The sequence below is a fragment of the Rhinolophus ferrumequinum genome, chromosome 3, assembly GCF_004115265.2.
Source record: "Rhinolophus ferrumequinum isolate MPI-CBG mRhiFer1 chromosome 3, mRhiFer1_v1.p, whole genome shotgun sequence".
NCBI classification, from domain to species: Eukaryota; Metazoa; Chordata; class Mammalia; order Chiroptera; family Rhinolophidae; genus Rhinolophus; species Rhinolophus ferrumequinum.
Genome location: NC_046286.1, coordinates 8,208,614 through 8,230,352, shown reverse-complemented (window position 1 = coordinate 8,230,352; position 21,739 = coordinate 8,208,614). Strand labels below are relative to the sequence as shown.

The following is a 21,739-nucleotide window of genomic DNA, read 5'->3' as shown; positions in this document are numbered from 1 at the left end:
TCTCCAAGATTTCATCTGCCCCTTCCCGGAAAAATTGTCCTGAATTTTCAGTTTTACATTTACATGTGTATTCCTAAACAAAGCATGTTTTCAGTTTTGCTATTTTTTTTAACTTTGTATAAATGGACTCATACTCTGTGTTTCTGTGCCTTGCTTTTTTCAGTTAACATTGTTTTTTGCTGTTTTTTTTTTATTGGGGAATGTTAGGGAACAGTGTGCTTCTCCAGGGCCCATCAGCTCCAAGTCAAGTCGTTGTCATTCATTCTAGTTGTGGAGGGCGCAGCTCAACTCCAAGTCCAGTTGCCGTTTTCAATCTTAGTTGCGGGGGCGCAGCCCACCATCCCATTTGGGAATTGAACCGGCAACCTTGTTGATGAGAGCTGGCGCTCTGACCAACTGAGCCATCCGGCCGCCCCCAAGTTAACATTGTTTTTTGATTCATGTATTTGCATGTAGCTGTAGTTCATTAATCTCAATTGCTGTGTAGTTTCTTTCCCATTGTAGTAATATCTCACAATATATCCATTCTATGTTTTATGAGGTATTGTGTTTCTTTATAATAAAATTATGTAGGGTTAATTACTACATGTGGTTTAGTTTATTCCAACCTTTGGTTCAACTTTTTTTTTGAAGCTGTTTAGCGTGGAAAATGTGTTCATAACTTGATATAATCAGGATATTCTAATTCCCTTTTATTATTGATTTGAGATAGAAATTAATTAGTGTTGTTCATAGCACGCTATCGGGATATATTTGGCTTCTCTTATCTTGATGCTGGATCTTGCATTGGATTCACAGTTCCCATGGAGAACGTTGCAACGATTGCTGATTGTGCCAGTGTGATTGAAGGAGTCAGTCGGAGCCGAAATGCCTTGCTGAATGGGGACACCAAGAATTATGACTGGGATTCTGGCTACACGTGTCACCAGTTGGGCAGTGGCGCGATAGTGGTTCAACTGGCACAGCCATACATGATTGGGTCAATACGGTAAGAGGATTCCTGTTCACTCATTACTTTTAGAATGGAAGACACACGTGCAAATTGTGTTTCGGTACAACGATGACCCCCTAACGTCAGTGAAGACACTGTTCTGTTCTTTGCTCTCAGTATCGAGGAGAGAGGTGGAAAAGGGGGAACAGAGAGACACAGGTGTTTGTTTGGAGTCTCTGGTGGGGAGATGCACCAAAATTAGACGTGAGGAAGGACTAGGACAGAGACCTCTCCCTGGGTATAGCTTTCCCCTTCCTAAGTTTCAGTTTGTACCAGTTCAGGGCTTATAGGATAATGTCAAGACAGGTTACAGAGAATCAAAAATCGTTTTCAACTTTAATAAATGACATTACATAGGAGCCAAACAGATCTGAATATGAGACTTCTAAAACATCTTCTTTGTGCTCTTTATGTCTGGGTTTTAGTTGCTGTTTTCATTTTCTTTTAAGAAGGGAACTTGAACCCAATATTGCTTGATTTATAGGACCATGTAATTTTAAAATGTGAGACTGGTGACATCCCTAGAGGATAAACTTTTAGTTCAAGAGAGCTATCTGGGTCTTGAATAGGCTGCCTTTTTTTTTTTTTTAATGTTCTAAGAAGGTCTCTGAAAGACTAATGGTGTGTGTGTGTGTGTGTGTGTGTGTGTGTGTGTGTGTGTGTAACATTAGATAAAATACTTTACGTTACATCTTAGCCTGCCGGTTAGAGATGTTGGTGGCTGCCTTCGCACCATCATTTTCTCCACCACATTTGTTTTGTTGTTTCCTGACCTCATCTTAAAGTCAGTAAGTGTAAAGAGAGAAATAGCACAGAAAAATAAGGTAGTAGGATTCCGAAAGGTAAACGTTTGTTGATGTTTAGGCTAATCACCATAGGGGCTATTGTTACTTGTGCCAGTTCCTGAGGGTGCCCTGGAAAGTGATGGTGGATTTCGTGGAGAATTCAGACTGTGGATTTCTTCCTTTAAATTGTCAATCCCTTTTCCCAAAGAGTGAGTACTATATACAACAAATCACAGATAGAGAAGCCTTGAGTTTATACTGCAGACCAGACAACTCGCTTTGTGCTTAGGAAACGGGAGGAGATGAGCCACAGTCTGGACAGGCTACCGGTACAAATAAACTTCCGTCACATAGCAAACAACACCCCTGCCTTCCTTTTTCTCAGCTGCATGTATTAACTAAAGCATGCATAAGCCATCTATTTTATAAGCCACTCTAGAATTTTTGTCATAGGTGGTGTGAAACTTATCTGAATATTTCTCATTACAATCTAACCCTCTTCACTTTAAAAATCTGGAAAACAGTTGTCCTTCTCTTGTCACTGGCACTTCTTACTGTCTCCACAATTTCTTGAAGATTACCAATCGTGTCTCTGAGATTACATCTGCAATTTCTTTCTGCAGGCTTGTGGTGTAACTCATCTGAGCCAGGAGACTTGAAATCATTTAAATTGACTAGATACTCTCTTTCTTTCACTTCACCTATTTGGGGCTTCAATTTTCTCTTTATTATGTTTGTTCTGCCATTTCTCATTTGAAGACCAGTCTTCTTGACAATGAAGATGGAAGCAGACTGGCAGCTTAGTTGCTCTGCCCACTCTCTTTTAATATTCCCTATATCCTGTCTGTTTACTTGGTACTCCATGTCCCCCCCGAACCTGAAAATGTTCCGTGTGCATCTCAAACCAATGTGTCAGAAATGGAATTCCATTATCCCGCCTTCCCTGCTCAAGCTGCCTCACGGTCCTTCCCACTCTCATTCAGTGGCACCCCCCCCCCCGACATCTATCCATCAGCTAAGCCAGAAACATGGGAATCTTTCTAAATTTCTTCCTCACCTCCCCCCTCAACCAGTCGGCTGTAAAGTTCTGTCAATACCAGCTCCTCCACACCTCACAAATCCTCCCCACTGCCATCACCATAGTTACTGCTTGCCCCTTTGTAGTTTCTCTTCTCTGCCTGGACTTCCAGACTTTCCTCTGGCCCTTCCTTCCCCAGCTGTGGCCATCTCCCAGTCTTACCACAAATCTGATTTGGTCGTGCTCCTTCCTAAGAGGTTTCATGGCTACTATTTGCTTTCAGGAGAAAGTTCAGATGAAAGCACTGAAGAGGGATCTGATTTGCTTCTGGCTGTACAGCCTGTGTCCTGCTTCTCCGCCCGCCCTACACATGCCCTGTCTGGCCAGCTACTTGCAGTTTGCACATGAGTGTCACCTCTCTCTTACCCCTGTGCCTTCAGTTCTTTGAACGTGCTGTCCCTATTGCTTGTGTCTCTCACTACCTTCTCTTCACCCCATTTTTACCTGGCTCTTATTCCACCTTCAATACTCCACTCCTTTGGGAATGCTTCTTTAACCTTCTGTCATCTCCTGGGCTGATTTAGCCATTCCTCTTCAGTGATCTCATTCACTCTCTATGTAATTCCTATCGGAGCATGTGTCATCTTTATAATTGTTTACTTGCTGCTCCCTCCCAGCCTCAGCTGCTATGTAAAGCCTGTAGCAAATCGGAATAAGCGTCCTTTCACAGACTGAATATGCAGATAAGGTAGTCTGTCAAGATAGAAGGGGAAATTTCATAGGCGTAGTAGGAGATCTGGCGTTTTAGATCCAGCAGGGACTTTGTGAGGTCTTTGCCAAGGTGGCAACTCAGAGACAAACAGGCTCTTCACGTGACAAGGCCACCTTGGCCTCTAGCTCCTGTCAAAGAATCAGAGGTGTTGAATCTGACTCCAGAAAAAGGTGTGATTGGGGCTTCAGGCAAGAGAGAACAGTGCCCATTTGGTTTTCTTTAAATGTGGAATGAAAGTGGTCCTCCCAACACAAAATACTTTTCCTGACTCAGAGGAGGGATGATGAGCACAACCAAAGGCAGAATTGTGTATCTCAGCACAGTGGGGAGCCTCCAGCTTCCTGAAGCCCAGCTATTGTTTCTGCAGTGAGAAAATCCATGCAACTGAAGCCCTGTGTAACTGGCTGAGCGCTCCAAGAGACACGTATCTGTGAAACTCCCATTATGTTGTCAGGAACTGCATTTGCCTCTTCTGTGACATTATTAAGAAGGAAGGGAGAGGGATTTCTTGACCACCAATGCCTGTGGACGATGCTGGCTATCTTGGCAGGCCATGGTTAGCAGCCGCTGATGGCCCGAGATAGATGTTTATTGATGGGAAACTAGATCAGTGGCACCTCTTCGTGGGGGTGGGTAATTGACCAATGACAGGTTGATTAGTCAGTGGTACCTGACCTACAGCTTCCATTGCTTGTGATGACTGACTTGCTTTCCTAGTCACTGTATCCAAAGAAGCCCAGTAATTCTGAATCAACACACAGAGGGAGAGCATGACAGCAGAGGGACTAACGCTTTCCCCATCTAAAAGAGAGGAGACTTGGCAATCCTGGAAACTCTTAGTACACTGGCTTTAAAAATTGACATTTCTTTGTAGACGGTGACTACACATGCAGAGTTCTCAAACGCAGATTGTCTCGACCATTGCGTTCTTTATTCCTGAGAGAGGACATCATTGTTTTGTGGATAAAGTTTCCTTCTGTTTGTCTGTTATCATTCACAGAGACCACGTCTCTCTTTCCGGTGTTTGCCCTGTAGCTGGGTGGGCAGGCGGAGCCTTCCTCCCTGACGAGACAATGCTTGCTCCTGACCACACTGGGCAGGAACCCAACCCTGCGCGTGGGTCTCACACCCGCTCCCTTGTGGTGTCCTGGAGAAACTGGCCTTCAAATGTGGTTTCTGACCATCTGCACCTCCCGCTATGTTCTTTCATTCATTCCACAAACATTTATTGAACCTTTTACTGTGTGCCAGGCGCTGTTCTAAGCACTGGAGACACAGCATTAAGTAACGACACCAGTCATCAAGCTGGTGCTCTCGTGGAACTGACATTCTCGTGGGGAGACAAACAGTAAACAGACACTGCTTGTAACATGTCAGAGATTTCAAAGTGCTATGAGACAGTCAGGAAGGGGGACTTGGGGATGGAGACAGCGCAGTTTTAGATTTAGAAGAGCTAGCCAGCTGGGGACCTGGGGGATGAGCGGCGCGGGCACAGCGCCACGGCCCTGAGTGGGGAGCTTGAATGGCAAGTTGCAGGAGCAGCAAGGAGGCCACTGAGGGAGGGGCAGTAAGAGGCAAGCTGAGGGAGGTAACTTGGAGAGGTGACAGCCCTGAGATGTTTTGTTGCTGTTTCTACAGCCGGTCACCAGCTCCCAAACCGTCCGCCTACCACCACAACCACCATCCCAGTGTTTCATCAGCACAGTTAGAGGAGAGGAAGGGGAGGGCTGGGAAGCCATCCTGCCTGTAGATGTCCTTGCTCCTGACCTGCCTTCATCTGACCCGCTCTCGGGAAAGAAGCAGCAGGAGGCATCCCAGCCCTGGCCGTGTAAGGGGAAACTTTCTCCCCATCGGCTGTGTCTCTTTTCCCTACGAGCCAGAGCAGGTGGTCTAGCGGGGATTAAGGAGCTTGTCTTGCGGTTGCTCGGTGTCGAGACACAGCACAAGTTACTCGTTTTATTTGAGAGAAATTGCCCACAATGTACCTTAAAAGTGGGTAACTGAGTAGTAATTACATCATTTTCATGCAATTTAAAAAACATTAAAATTTAAATAACAGGAAATCTTCAGAGGCCTGGCCACATAAAAAGCTCAGGGTAGAGTCATAATAACTAACCAAAGCTACCTAGTGTCTTAGTTTATGGTCCCCCTGCCGCCCTGGTTTCAGACTTCCTATCTTTCATTGCTAATCACGATATTCTTCTGAGTGTTTTCAGGTTGGTATGAGCAGCCCCATCGACTGCATTCAATACGCCTGTCACCCAGTCTTTTTCAGCTAATAAATGACAGCACTTTGTTGAAACCCTAATTATAAGACAGTCAGTTAAATGAACAATTTTTGCATTAGCTTGAGAATGATGGTTTTGTAACTGATATGTGCAATACTGTAAGTAAAATGCCCATTATGCTTTAACTAGCAAACCTAATTGTAAGTAAGTAGGCTGTCCACAGATGAAACCGTGCAGACGGATGCAGCCAAATGAACCCATAGTCTCTCGGGGTGTCGTGAGGACTAAGGAGTTAATGACACAAAAATATTTTGAGTTCTTCAGCTGGAAACTGTTAGATGAATACAATATGTTAGGGCAAAATGGGCCTAGCCCAAAGTATGTTCTTGCTGAGTATTCCCAATCTCTTTAGTTTGTGGGGGTGAGGCTTTTTATTTTGCAGCAGGAAGAGCCAGTTCTACTGCTTATAAAGTGAATCTGGCACAGGGTGGCTGAACCACAAATCAGTTTATGGTTTGCAGTTATTAAACATAAAACGAAGCAGCAGCAAGTCGATCCTTTAAAAAACAAAGAAAATTAGGTATGCCACTGTGGTCCTTACTCATCCGGCATATTTTTCTTTCTCTGTGAGCTGTCAAGCCCGTGCCTGGTTCAGCTGCCTTTTCACTATTGTGTGGCTGCAACCAACTCTCGATGATTTATTTCGTTTGTAAATTCCTGAGACCCTTTTTGACTGCTATTTTCCCTTCTTCCCACTGCGCACCACCCTGCCAAACTATTGCTCATCCGCTTCCCACCCAAAGGCTAGGCCCAGAAAAGAGAAAGGAGAGGAGTCACGTACCATTCCGTTTTGTTTCCTATTTAATAGCTGCAAGTGGAGGCGTAGTCGATATGGGGTGGGGAGAGGACTCGGAGCTGGCTCGAAGGGTGTTTTGTAATGCTCTGAGTGTTTCCACGCCCGTGCTGCCCTCAGTCTCTCACAAGACCCCAGAGCATCTCCAGTTGAAGAGAGTGATTTTGTAGGAGTGAGATGGACGTGGGTCTTTGCCGTGATGTCCGAGCACCTGGTGCAGTACTCTGTGCAGTGAGTACTCAATAAACACTCATTGACGGAACTGCCAACACAGTATGTTAGTGCAGCTACGGGAGCTCTATCTATCAGCTAAATTGGACATCATATTTGCTCGGAGCGTCTGATCTAAGTATATGTGAAGAAACTGCTAAAGATTCGGCATCTCCAGCGCCTAACTGAGATTGAGTTCTGGAGTCAGGCACAGACTGACGCTAGCACCGGTGAGGATGCCTGCCTCACACGTTCCAGGCTGCCTCCATTTCATTCCATCGAAGGGCTGCTCAGGCAAGCGATACATCTATTTACATTACAGCCTCCTTCACAACCTAGAGAGCTAGAAATTTCCATTTTATAGTCTAGAGAATACAACAAACATCAAAATATATGAATCCTCTGGCTTGGATTAAGATTGCCAATAATTCTAGTCAAAATTGGAAAGATATTTTACAAAATTTGCTTCATCTCAGTCAGGCTGAGTGTCGTCTGTCACAGCTCTGAACCGAGGAATTCTTCCTTGGGTTGCTGATCCATGATTTATTTACCAAGTGTTGTTTCTCTCTCAGCCTGTATGCATTTCACTAAAATCTTCTCTTATCACCCTCAGACCTCGGAACTCTGGTTTCCAAAAAAATTGTTGAATAAAAAATTTTGTCTGTGGTTCCCCGTAGAGGTTGAAGTCTGAACTGTGTGAAGGCTTATGGGACCAGAAATCCTGGAGCCTGGACACAGATAGCAGAGTTTGGGAGCATGGGAAATATGCATCTGCCAGTTTCATCCTAGAGGTGTTTCAAGTCTGGAAAGTATTGCTATGGCAACTAAATTGCATGTTAAAAATACAGGAGGGACACTAGAATTCAGATGTTCTTTGGAAAATCAGTAAAGGTTAAATGCTAGAGGAAAATGTGTATATGTGTGTTTGTGTGTTTGATTTACCTCACATGTCAACCATTTGTCTCTCTTGAGTGATTAGGGAACTTGACAACTAGTCATCATAAAATATAGCTGGATACATGAAAAGAAAAATCCTCTTAGTATTCAAAGATTAACCCATCAAGAAGACATTTTTACAGAGTCTATCAGCCCCATTTGACCCAGTATTTCATGCACAAATGTATGTCTAGTGATTATCTGGAATTGGTATTTAAGGCCCCGCTCAACAACTACTTCACCAATAGAGCTTTGAACAGCCATTTTAAAAAACCAGAATCCTTCACCTTGGAAGGTCAAATGAATGGGTCAAAAGCATCAACTCACTCCTTCTGTGCTTTTACTCTGGCAGGTGTTTTACACGCTGCTGCCCTAGAACAGGCCATGCAGGGTCACAGAGATGTGGCTGTCTTCTTGAGGGCCCAAAACAGCATAGGCCTTTCTTTCAGCAAATTGAATGAAATGTCTACAAATTTAGCACATCACATTGCTTGAAAATACTTTTTGAGTATTAAGTGAACAAAGCAAATCTGAAAACTGATGAAGGGTCACAGTCATTTAAGGTTAATCCTTGAATTAATCCAAAGCAGAAATCTACCTTTGAAAATCTTCAATTCCTCAGGTATCCTTAAATCAAAGATTTACTTCCCCCAGGAGCCCAATTTTGTCACCTTGTTAAGATGCTTTTGGTACATCTCTGTAGCACCTGATGTCAGTATCTCTCTCTCTCTCTCTCTGTCTCTCTTTTTTTTAAGATTGTCCCTTTGTAAACTGGTAACCACAGGGCACTTAACCAAAACTTTCTTGTATTTCTGATTAAGAACAAGTAGAAGCACTGAGATAAAGAAAAACTCTCTACTTCCCCTTCTTACCTCTTCTACCTCCATCCACCTCCACTCTGCATCCTTCTCCTAGGAACAATGTTGGTGATGGCAGGCTGGTTGGTGCCTCTCTCAGACGCCTTTCAGCAATTTTTCTGGGCGCTCAGTGGGTTAGCTCCAGCTGAGGAATCATTTTTTTCTGCTGTGTTGCCTCTTTCAACAATGTATCAGATTCAGTATAAGAGTTATGGGTTACTAGATAACTGCAGAGTATGCTTTTACTTCTCCCTGGATTTTCTTTCCTTTCACCCCTAAGGCCTAACAGCTTCTCTTCCTTCCTTTTACCTTATGACATCTAAAACCGTGTCCCTCAAAGATGATGACATTGCCAGCCTTGCCACATTATCCTTTTATTGTAACTGAACACCAGCCAAGACTGTTTAGATTTTCTATACTGTTTAATGTTTTGAAATGGCTAATGGTTCTTTTAGTTACTTCATCTTAAAGTAGCTCTGGAACTTTAGCTGCTTCACTGTCTCCATGTAAGAGATGAAGAAACCAACATACACCTAATTTAATTCCTTCTCTTTCTTTCCACCGTGAACGTGGAGATGCACCGAGTGCTACAACTCTTATGTTGGAAGATTCCAATTTATTGCAAGATCCTACACAGCCTCCTATGGTCTTAAAAGGAAAATTAGACAAATATATGGTGATGGGAAGAGAACTGACTCTGGGAGATGAACACACAATGTGATATATAGATGATGTATTACAGAATTGTACACCTGAAACCTATGTGACTTTACTAACAATTGTCACCCCAATACATTTTAATTAAAAAAAAAAGAAAAAGAAAGAAAATTAGAGGAGGTATAGCACCTTTTGGTCAGCCCACCCTCATTTCCTAAGGGTATAAACTTTCTTTAAATGTTGTGGCTAAGAAGTAACAGCATGTATTTTTATTACTAGCACTCATTTACTCCAAGGAGCTTGCATTGAGGTTGCATTTGACTGCAAATAATAGAGAACCAAATTAAGAAAGATTCTCAAAACGTTGGGTTTTTCAATTTTTTTTGTTTTGCTTGTATGTTTTGGTTTCACGTGACAAAAAGTACACAGGTGTTGGCTGCTCGTATTGGTTCTGCCATTCAGTGAGCTCTTCAGTTTTCTTGGTCTTCCCACATGTCTGATTGCCTCAGAGAAATAAGACTGCTAGGGCTGTAACTATGTTAGCATTAGGCAGAAAGGAGGAGGGCCCAGCGCGGTAGAAGGGGAAAGAGCCCTGCCAGCCAGCTCTGGCCAGTTCTATTAGGAAAAACTAAAGTTTTATTTGAAACCACACGTTGCCGACTTCACTTAACTAGTCGGTAGAACTGTGTTTGCCCCAGCAAGGTTGGAGAAAAAACTGAGGGTCGTGGTAAGGGGCTGGCTCTTCCAGTCACATTTCTGCCACAAATCCCTGCCTCCTGCTTGACATTTCACATCTGCTTTGGAATTTTTATAAATCTCCATATTTCATGTGTTCTGTTTATTTTTCTTTAAACAGCCTTATTGAGATGTAATTCATATAGCATACAATTCATATACCATTTAAAGTATAGAATTCAATAAGGGTTTTTTTTTTTCCATTTATTTTTTTTAAAGATGCCCTTTAAGCCCACAACTTCTGGATGCATCCAAAACAGTAAATATAATCATTGTATTATATTATTATTCAGCCTCAAAAATGTTCTGTACATAAAAAGGCTATGTCTGCTTTCTGGGTAATTTTGATCCAAAACATGAAGCATTATTGATTATATATGTTTGATTTCTTGTTCAAGAAATTTACTTCTTGAAAAAAACTGTAAGTTTCTGTTACAAACTGTTACCTAGTATTTAATTGACTGATTTCTGTGACTGGTCTTTCTGTTTTATGAGCACAGTCATACTGGCTGCACCTAATGAAATTTGGGAGGCAGGGCGAGATCCCAGGTACTTTCCGATTGATCAAAAGGGGAATAAATTGTATTTGCTGTGATCTTACTGTAGTTAAGTACATTTTATCATGTCTGAGTTCTTATTAAAATTGGCGATCCACATGGAATCTGTTAACCAGACTTATCTGATTAACCAAAATACCTGTTTACTTAACCAGGTTATAGTGAGTTGAGTTTCTTTCCGTACATATATAAAATTCTAATATCAGAAACTTTATTGCACATCCATGTTATTTTGTAGTGGCAGATTAATTATGACAAAAGTCCTGCTAAGAATAACCTTTTTAGTCTTTAAGATCTGGAGTTAAAAACAATCACGTCCATCTGCCCTAGGATGAGCTAGTACTTTAAAGGACCTCGGACTTTCACAGGGGGTATTGGGCCAACACTGTCATACCACCTCCAGTCTTTCCTTCCTCTAAGTTCTTGGCACGTGGTGTTTGGTTTGTAGAATTCCACTGAGTGTTTCTGGCTTTTGGAACATTTCGAACAAGTACAGTCAGGGATGTACAGTCAGGGGAGGGTAATTATAGCAATCCTAGGATTTTAGACCTTGGGAGAAGAAATTCAAACACACTCTCCTTTTCCTTTCATCATTTCTTTGTGCCTCGCCCTGTCCCCGTTTCCTCTCCTCCCAAAATAGTGGCCATACGCCAGGCATGTAGCTCCTTCCAGGGGAGAGGCTGCTTTGGGTTGGGAGGTGGCGGGACTGGCGTGGGTCACAGTTCAGTGGGATCATGTCTGTTGTCTTCCACTGCACCCCAACGTGGCCTTGGCTAGTAAGAGACCCCGCCTTCCCTTTTTGTTCCTCCCTCTCTCCCAATCTCTCTGCCTTCCTCACAACAAAGTGATAAGCAGACCCCTCCTTTTCTCTCCTCAGGCATTCTTACTTCCTCCTTTATCATTTAGGGCAGCCAGGGTAAGGTTACTCCCTTAGCCCAGGGACAACTCAGTGCTACGGTTTCTCCAAAAATAAGACCTAGCCAGACCATCAGCTCGAATGCGTCTTTTGGAGCAAAAATTAATATAAGACGAATGCGTCTTTTGGAGCAAAAATTAATATAAGTCTGTTCCTAGCTTGCTCTGCTTGAAGCTGTTCAAGCATAACCATCTTGGGAGTAAGGAGTGCTCCATGTCCTATGCCTTTTACATGAGATTTTGGGGTCAGAAATTCTACTAGCAATGAACTATCCCTTTGCTTCCCACTTGTGACTTTCCTTGACATATAGTTACCTCAAGAACCTTGTGGGAAGGGGTCATTGTGGTCTAGGATGCTAGTTCTTATTCCTAAGTTCCTTAGGCGTATACCTTCTTATTGTCCCCTGATGTCTAATGCAAACCCTTGTCAATTCTTTTCTTGGTGTCTAACCTTCTGCATTAATTTCTTCCCTGAGGTTAAAAAAAATAAAGTATCTATAATCAAGTAGTGCTTTTATTAGAAAGTTCACAGTGGCCCTATTAGAAACAGCGAAAGCATTATATAGAGACTTGTCTGAGAATTGGCAGTAATCAGATAAATAAGATCTTGTTGATAATAGCCTTCTTGGTAGAATAGGGAAATGGCTCTGTCTCTGTAGTGAGATGTTAGCTGTATGTGTTAGACTCACACAACAAGTAGAGAATTCATGAAGATAGTTGGAACTACTTGGGAAAAACATGTTAAATAGAGTCATCCCCTGAAAATTGGTTTCAGTAAAGATTCCAAATGAGTAGTTCTGATAAAACACCAAGCACAGTAAGGTTGTTATTGTTCTGCGGTCTGAGTGCCTTGGTCAGCTGTCTTTGTAAGATGCCTTTTATAATCACAGTAGACAGAGCTGAAGCGATAGCAGGGGGACAGATCCATACAAATCCATTTTCTCCTGGTGACCAATAAACAACTCAGCACCGTCTATCTAATTGGTACAGCGTAGTCCGTGGTGTCATTTTCCTCCATAACTGATACGTTATTATCTTACTGGTATCATATTAACTGCCTTATCAATGACTATGTAACTTTTGTGTGTGGATTGTTTATTGACTTTAAACATCTCTCTAACGTCTCCACCCTACCCTACTCCTTGGAGGCCCTTTAGGAGGGATCTGGAGGGTCGTGCTCGGTGACTGTCCTGTTTGCACGTCTTCACTCTGAGAACGCAGCTCCTGGGCACCTCATCAGTTCAGGGAATAGGGAGGTTTGGGGATGGTTTCCAGGTTTTCATTTTTAATTGGAGCTTTTTGTTTTTTGGGTTTTTTTTTTGGTCCCATTTCTTTTCTTGTTTTTTTAGTCTTAGGAGAAATACCAAAAATTGGGGGTGAAAGGCAAGCCAAGAATAGTGAATAGTCAGTGCAGTTGTCACAGTAACAAAAACGGGATTAGGACTATGGCAGAATCTAAAAATTCCTTGTGGAATTTGCTACATGAAAATCTACTGAAACACTTTCAACAGAAGAGATTTGAGACATTTCTAGGCTAAGCTCAGCCTAGGAATGTACCTTTATTTTCTACCTTGATGCCGTAATTCCTGACTGCTCCATGCGAACACCTGTGGTTTTCTGTCTGTTCCTGACATTGGCAAACTTTTTCCATAAAGGACCAGGTAGTAATTTTAGACTTCATATGCTATAGTGTCTGTCACAACTGCTCAACTGTCATAAAACTTCACTGACAAGAAGAGGCCTCCATGGGCCATAGTTTACCAATGCTTAATCTCTTCAGCTCCTTTCCTCGTGAGTAGCTCTGGTCCACAGAGGTGAAAGCAGAGAATGAGGGAAGTCCGTTAACCTTCTTCCATGGTTTCAAAACTGAATAATGATACTTACAAGCCTGTTATTATAAGATATGAATATTCATATTAGCATTGAGTCTGGGGGACAAGATAAACACCACGACCCAGTGGTTTCTCCTCCTGTGTTTTGTGGGGGGTAGGGGGAGTGAGCCTTGGGAGCTGCCACAAGGAAGGATCAAGAGCAAGTCTGGCAAGTGAGGCCACAGTTCTAAATCTGACCCTAAAAGCAGTTTTGCTTTTATCTGTTACAGGTATTGGGGTTCTTCCAAAGCAATGTCTGTAAAAAAAAAAGTTCTGCTGTTAGCGAATATTTTTTAAAATACTGCTTTACAGTTTTTGCAATAATGATACTACCTTTTCGTGATGCATACTTTATAAGAAGTACCAAAGGATTTCTTAATGTCATTATTACAGTCGTCCTGTGGTCATCTCAGAGGACTGTTTCCAGGGCCCCCTGTGGATACCCAAATCCATGGGTGCTCAAGTCCCCAACATAAAACGGTACAGAACAATGCATACACTCAGCCCTCCACAGCTGTGCGTTCCCAACCACAGAACAAAAATATGTGCTGCTTTTGATCGGTGATTGGGTGAACCCACGGATGTGAAACCCGCAGGTATGGAGGGCTAACTGTACTTTGTCATGAAAAGAAAAAAAAGGATGTTAAAAAAGGGATCACAAATCATCTATGTTAAAAACCATCTCCCTCTCTTTCCCTTCCCCTCACACCCCACTGAACAGATTATAACTCTGAGAAAATAAGGTTGCAGGATAGAGGCAGAGTGGGGACTGGTCTCCCGTCAGACGCCACTGCTCCTGGCTGTCCCATGCTGCCTCGGGATGTCTGTGTGTCCATCGGCCCAGAGGAGAGTCAGCAGAGCCCTTCATGGTTCAGACAGGCCGGGAGGTAGCTTGACCCCATAATGTCACGGAAGCCACACCGTTTCTTCTTCCCAGCTGATTGTTTCTTCCTTTGAGCTTCGGGAGCCCCCAAGCTCCTGGATGCCCCGAGCTACCAGGGTAGAACTGTGCTTACAGCTGGGACAGTTCCAGCACCGGCTCCTTGGAGGTACCCCAGGATGTCTCCCATCCCCGGCACCTAAACACCCATTTCATTGTCTGAAGAACGGTAGGTCCAACAGTCTCGTGTGTGACTCAGACACGCTGCCTTAGCCAGTCTCCTCCCCTCAGCATGAATCTCAGTGTTGACTCTTGGCGATTCAGTGCCAGAATGGGAGGATTCAAGAAATCTGTGATCTCACCACACTGGACATGATTCCTTCCCTGGCTTGTGAGAGTTCTTAATCTTTTCTGTCTGTACCTTTCTGAATGTGAATTAGAGCAGTGGTGTAGAGGGGTGTGTGTGTGTGTGTGTCTGTGTGTGTACACATGTACGAGTACACGCGCATTGGGTGTCTGCATGGTACCAGGACTGTGTTCTCACGATGCCTGTGTGGGTCCTATCAGCCAAAGTAAGGAGAAAGTAAACAGGGGTCCAACAGATAGGGTTATGGGGCACAGGGAAGATAAATGTTTGTTCTTCTTAATGAGAACGGATAAGCCAGATGAACAAAAGAAACAGCTTAATTCACAGAGTGCAGTATTCTAATGAAGCCTCACGCTGTGCTTGAGTCCCAGTGGCAAGGGCTAGCTAGCTGCAGCAGGGCCTTGGGCGGGTAGGAGTGATTTATTCATATCTGCCTCCTTCGCTCACATTTCCTCCTTGCAGCCATCCAATATCCATCATCGGAAAGCCGAGGTTCTGCTCAGGAGTTTACCCTGGTAGCTCGCCTGGAATACATTTTGAAGGATTAGTGTACATGGCATAGAGACTGGCCCCGGTGCCCAGTACACTCTGGTGAATATTCATGTTGGCCCCTGGGAGGGTTATTTCTAAAAAGGCAGCTCATGTAGAATACATCTAAAGAGGGAGTGTTTTTCTCTTGCCTGCCTATCCTTCAGCCAAACAAATACGGGAGGGAGGGGAAGCTTCTCTGCAATTCCTGTGAGTACTTATGAGACAGAAACCGGCATCCTCACTTCTTCTGCAGCGGGGAGGGGGGGGCAGCCCCCCCACCCACCCCCCCCCCCCCAGTCAGAGCCCTTGCCTGGGCCTCCCACTCTGGGGAAAACAGTCTAGGTGATTCCAGAAAACAATGACAACTGCCCACTTAGCCTGTGAGCCTGTAGCCCACACCAGGTTGATTTAATTACAGCTGTTTAGCCGTTAGAAAAGTTAGAGTTATTAATGTTCAGCTGAAAACATTTGAATTAAAACTTACGATCCCAGCTTTGAAGACCTGGATCAAGAAAACTGTACTGAGTGGCCAGTGATCAAAAGAATTCCATTAAAAAACATAATTAGCCATTTTTCCTTCTAGCCGTTACCAAAAATTACATAAAATTTTGCCTTTTTTCTTGCTTCTTACCATTCTTCAAAAGATTTATCACACAGTTACATATTAAATTGATTAATTATCTTTTGTTTATAAGTACTTATAGTTAGGATTTTCACTTTTATATATCGGTGGAGAGGACGTTACTATTATTAGTCTGATTAATCTTGTCTTTATTTTAATGGTAAGTCATGTCCACATAGAGGATTATGATTTGTCAGACACCTCAGACTTCAAATAGAATAATCTACATATTCTGCATGTCTAAATTTTATAGCACTTGCAACTTTTTATAGTTTCATTTTTCTGTTTGAGAGGGTAGTTGTTTTCGTGTGAAAGCCTTCACAGAAGAATTCCATGAAGGAAGTTCATTAGGGAAGGGACTTAAAGGGAGGAAATTTAGTCCAGGTGAGAGAAAGATAGAGCGATAAAGAGAGAGAGATAGAGACAGAGATGAGAGAGAAAGAGAGTGCACGCAGGCAAGCGTTTCATTGTACAGGGCCTAAAAGAACTGTGAGATTTGGGAATGAGACGAGGGTAAGACAGTAACTTAGTAGGGAGAGAATCAGAGGAGAATCGAGCAACAGCTGGCCCAGGTGGCCTGCTGACGGAGGAGGACGGCCTGTATTAGATGGGCAAGTGTTTTAAAATCATTTTCAGCAAGAGCTCAGGACTTTGTGCACTGTGCCATGTGGAGAAGAGAATATGATTCAAAGCTGGAGCAAAGGTTGAAACCCAGATCTGATTTGGGTGAAAAGGTCAGGCTGAGAAGACAGAGAGAGAGACGTAGGAAAATAGTACTGGCTGTGTTAAGAGAGACCAGAGAAGAGATTTGGTGAGAACTAAAATAAAGAGATGACAGGACTGCATAGGAAGAGTTTTGCCTTGTAGTTCATCCCTGCTGGAATGTTCTCTCACCTTAATATTCAGAGTTGAGCCTCCCACCTCGTTTTTGCCCTTCCGTTCTCTCCCTTATCACCGGGCTGAGAGAATACAAAGATCTGCCTGTAGCAGATCGTGAGTTCTCCCATAGACAAGTAGACTCTGTGCATGTGGGCACATATTAGCATGTGGTCAGAGAAGGGGTGGAAGAATGAGCTCAAGAGATGAAATAGTCAGCATTGGTATATTCCGTAAATTATCTCTTATGTGAGATTCTCCAAAATGGTGTGGGGATAGAGGACTGCTGGGGGTGTTTTTGGACAGAACCGTATTCAGTCCATGGAGCGTTAAAAGCTGTACCGGGATGAGCTTCCTGGGTTTGGTGAGAAGGGTGATTTATCTGTAGTTCCCTCTCCACTGTCCTGCTCCCCATGTCTCCTTCAGTTCAGCTCAGTAGGGCTCAGGATGTGCTGGGGACAGTGAGGAATGCCAAGACCACAGCCGTGCATCGTCCCTGCATGTAGAAGCATGGTCAGGGTGGTCCCTTCTGATTGGACTTGGTCCTAAAAACTGAAGGGAAAGGACATTGGATGGTGTTATGCAGGGAGCAGGAGCTTCCCCTCCCTATTGGATGAAGGTCCACAGTGAGGCCATTTGATCGCATAGGAGTCATAAATATAAGTAAAGATCAAGGAGTTAGACCCCTAACACTCAGCTAGTAGGATAGCAAGCTTGGAGCTCTTCAGCATGCCTGTCCCTTCCTCTCACCCTGCAAATAACTTCAGAGATTTGGGAACAGGGAACAGAAAAACGCACACAAAGGCGTATTGCCTACAGCTGTTAATAGACGAAACTGATTCTGGCCTTCAAAAATTACAACAGCCCCACTAGCCTTCCTACAGCAAACGAAGCTGCAAGTGAGCAGGACTCGGTACCCAAGGAGCTAAGCCCTGTGGTCTGGCAGGACCCTCTATTTCTACCTCTTTCACGTGCTTTTCCGATCCTGCTGGTGAGCCGAATCAGGCCAGTGTCACTGACTGTGTATCCGAGTCATGATGAGGAAGCTGCTGAGATCAAGGAAGGTGGCCTTACTGCCGAGAGGGAATTGACACCGCCAAATTTAAACGCAGGCAAGGAGCTGTAAAAGCCGCATGCCTGCCTAGCGTGTCACTGCCGAAAAGGTCTGCAGTATAATGAGACTTCACCTTTTAAAATGGTTCCCTGTTTGAAATGGTTCCCAATATGTTTGATGCCAACACCTTGCTTAAGAAAGGGGCTGCATTGGAAAGAGTCACCTTGAAAAATAGAAGAAAACTGCTTTTCTTCTCAAGGGCTGTTTGGCTTGGACAAAATTTTCTCATATGTCCACATTGAAAGCATAAAATGAAAGAATTTTCATCACATTGGGCTGTGTAATGAAATCTAGATCATTAGCCTGGGCCAAAACTTATTTATTACTAACGAGTTTGCCAAGTGATTGAATAATCTGTGAAAGATTGCTTGGGCAGTGTTTAGTCCCTATAAGAAAATTAACCAAGTAACTTAGAAAAACAGATTTGCATTGAAAGCAGGAAGTGTGTGATTATAAATTGTTGTTGTTTTTCTAAATGTGATAATGTATGCAAAAACATTTTGAAACCCGTGCGGTGTGTGTGAGTGTGAGGTGGGATTGTGTTCACCATTTCGTCCACACTCTTAGATGTATTGAATCTTGCAGCTGCACCCATGCTATTTGGCACTATGCGGTTGTTACCTTTTATGTTACCACCAAAAACTAGAAATTAAAAACTTAATCTCTCCAGGGCGTGAAATGATGGTCTCAATTAACTGTTCAAAGTTGGTAGTTTCGTATCGTCTCCAGCTTTTGGGAAGTTTTGTCTCTAGCCATCCAGATAGCCATGTCCTACGGGTGTACTCTCCCTCGACATTTCTCTACTTTCATGTAATTTACCTGGATTATATTGTGTTAAATGTAAGACGTGATGGAGAGAAAGCCCCTCTTTTCATGCTGCCCTTTCTCAGTGAGCCAGCCTGCACAGTAGAGCCCCAGTGTGTACTTTGCCACCTCCTCACTTTTTGTCACCCTGGGGCTTCGGTGACTAAACACAGACATGACATCCGCGTATGCGAGACCAGTGAGAGCTTGCACTTGTCTTGCGCTCACCAGATACAAAAGAATATTGTTTACCAGAGCCATATTTCTTCCTCTCTTAGAGAAATCACCCTCTATGTCGAAGATATGGGAAATTAAACAATATCAGACAGTGTGTAGACTCTCTGATGTCCCCTGACTGACATATTTCCCCAAACCCTCTTCCATCTGGTAAGCAGCTTATATTTCCCTTCTCATACTATTGGAGAAAGGCTGGTGTTGCCTCTGCCCTGAAAGGTTATGGCCTCATGGTGGCGGCTCCCCGTGTCTGGAAGCTGCAGGGTGGCTACCGGGCCCACTTCGCACACTTTTGATAAAGCCTAGTCACTTGCTTTCAGTCTCTTGCTGAGAATCTTATTTAGGGCCTGCAGCCCTCCAGCAGCTTTTCTCAGCTTGACCTTGCTCCCCACTGGAGGAAGACGCTACATGATCGAACCCTGTGACAACCAGTTGTGAGGATCCCTCTCATCTTTGGGAAAATCCCAGTTTCTTACCAGTAAGGTTGTTCCTCGGAAGCTGTCTGAGTCCCTTCCAGCAGCTGTTACAGCTCCCTCCTGCCTCTCAACAGCAGAGATTAGAATAGAGCCTATAACGCGATGTTTGTCTTTCTGATCCTCATTCAGAAGAGTGAGAACTGGACTCCTCAGAATGAGGTGAAAACACTGTAATTTCCCTTTGTGGCCACAACTTCCTACTCTCTCCCTCACCTTCATGTCTATCACATCCGTTCTTCTGCGTCGTGGCCTGCAGTCCCTCTCTATTCTGAAAGTTACTCAGCTCCCTCTGACCGCACTTAACTCCTCGGCAGCCAGAACGGGTGCCTCCTCTGCCCAGCCCTGCCCTGCGTCGCCTTGTCACTGTCCACCTGCCTCTTCTCTCCTGCTCCTTCAGAACCACTGCTGGAGACAGTTGTAAACTCTGCCGATGGTTCCATTTTTGCCAGGGCCCCTCCCTGCAGCTCAGCTGGCCCCACAGAGCCTATTCCCAAGCCTGTTTTGCCTTTCGACCCCAAACTGCAGTCCTCCCATTCTCAGTTCTACAAAGCACCTCCTTTCATACTTGTGTGAAAAGGTTGCCATCCAGAATGAGCTTCCTCACCAGCCCGGGTCCTCCCCCCATTGTCTCTCTGGCCCTGTAGCCATCACGTCATCCTTGTCGTCTGAACATCCACTCTTGAGTCCCTTTTCTGTCTCACACACTCTGCGAGGAGCTTATATTGTCTTCGGCCCTGTAGGTTCCAAGCTGCAGAAACCAGGAAAAGGTGGCTTACGCTATAAATGATGACTTTATTTCAATGATTGGGAGATTTCTCATAGAACACTGGGACAGAAATTCTGGTGGCCCTCACAGGTACTAAATTAGGTACTGGAATTCTGCCAGGAGCCCAGACAATCTTCCCTGGGCCATGCCATCTGTCTCCTTTGCTTCTCACTGCAGGTGACTTCCTTCCTTTGTTTCTTTTGTGCTTCTGCTGAAAGAGGATCACCCCCAGAATGCCTGCATTTTCATCATTTCATTTTAAATGAACAGGGCCAGTTAGCTAGAATCTCACATAATTCTAAAATTTTTTAGAGGAAATCTGATTGACACAGCATGGGTAGTGTTTCTTCCTAGAATGCAGTCAAGTCTACAAACCAAGCTCAGGATATACATACCATGTTTACCTCCAGGTTAGGCCAGGAAGTCTCAAAGAGAGGAGTTTACTATGTAATGGACAAGTGTGTCAAAAACAAAAACAACCTCTACTGCATATTGCTGTCGCAGAGAATTATCAAATGTTAGAACCGAAAGAGACCTTAGAAACTATCAAATCTAGACCTTTAATTTCACAAGGGATGAAGCTGAAGTACAATAAATTATGGCACATAGTCAGTACTCAGTAAATATTTGTCTAATTGTTGAATGGAGGACAATTATTTCTGAAGAGCTTAATTTCTGAAGATGTTTAACAAAGAATAGTCTGTACAAATTTTGGAGGTCAGATTTGATTTTGACTGAGAGATTAGAAGTGGGTTTGATAATATAGTATTATCATATTACTAATATCATGGCAATTGATCTTCCCTTAGTTGTCTTGTTTTCACCCGAATGAGAAAACTCTGCAACAGCAGCAGTCGTGGCTCCAGGCCTTCCAGTGGAGTCTCCCCCAGACAACGGACAAGTTAGAAACAGGCGAAACAGACACTTGCTCGTCATCTAAAAGAGGAGCCAATTCAGTGGAGAAGCTGTTGATCTCAACTATTAAACCTCAGCCATTGTTCACAGTCTGGCACAGAATTAATCCCTTAAGAAAGGGATGAAAAAAAAATGCCATTCAGCACAACACAGTTTGTCATCGCATGCATAATGCAGACTTTCCAATTAGAATGCTACAATTTGGAAACTTTCTTCACAGACTGATGAGAGAGCAATTATTTTAAAGAAGGGAAAAAACTCAGTCCACTGGGTTTGCCTCAAGTCACTTCTGACTCGAGCCACAAAGACAGGAGTTTTGAAAACATATTCGCTATTGAATTTTGTATCAAAACACCAGCAAAGAGAGCAATTAGTTGCTGTAAACTGAACCGTAGTAATCAATGGTTTGCAGCCAGCCAGAGCATTTATGGGAGATGTAGGCAAAATCACATCTGTTAATCAATTTTTAAAAGCCCAGCATTTTACTGCTTTGAGGGGAAACTCCACAATGAGAATAAAGGAAGACGGAGGAGAGGCATTTCCCATCACCAGGCATTTCATGTGCTCATTAGGTGAGGGGTGTGTGGCAACAGCTAGACACAGACTGATCTGCATTTGGCCAGCGGCTTCCTTTGAAAAGGGCTTTTGATGTAGGGCTGGAGGTCTGCAGATGCAGGGCATCCACTTAAAGAGCTCCAGTCAGTTCAAGTCAGGGAGTGCGTGGGGCCGGGGCCAGCGCCCTGGGCAGACATTCTTCGGGCAGATTACA

At 43.7% G+C, this 21,739-nt stretch overlaps 1 protein-coding gene across 1 annotated transcript in view; it reads left to right on the top strand.

The window, feature by feature from the left end:
• Positions 1 to 21,739, top strand: part of BTBD9 (BTB domain containing 9) — a 383,611-nt gene that overhangs the window by 280,485 nt on the left and 81,387 nt on the right. Inside the window, exon 8 of the mRNA XM_033103686.1 lies at positions 799 to 988. Within this exon, the coding sequence (XP_032959577.1) occupies positions 799 to 988 (190 nt within the window). The remainder of the gene's footprint in view (positions 1 to 798; positions 989 to 21,739) is intronic.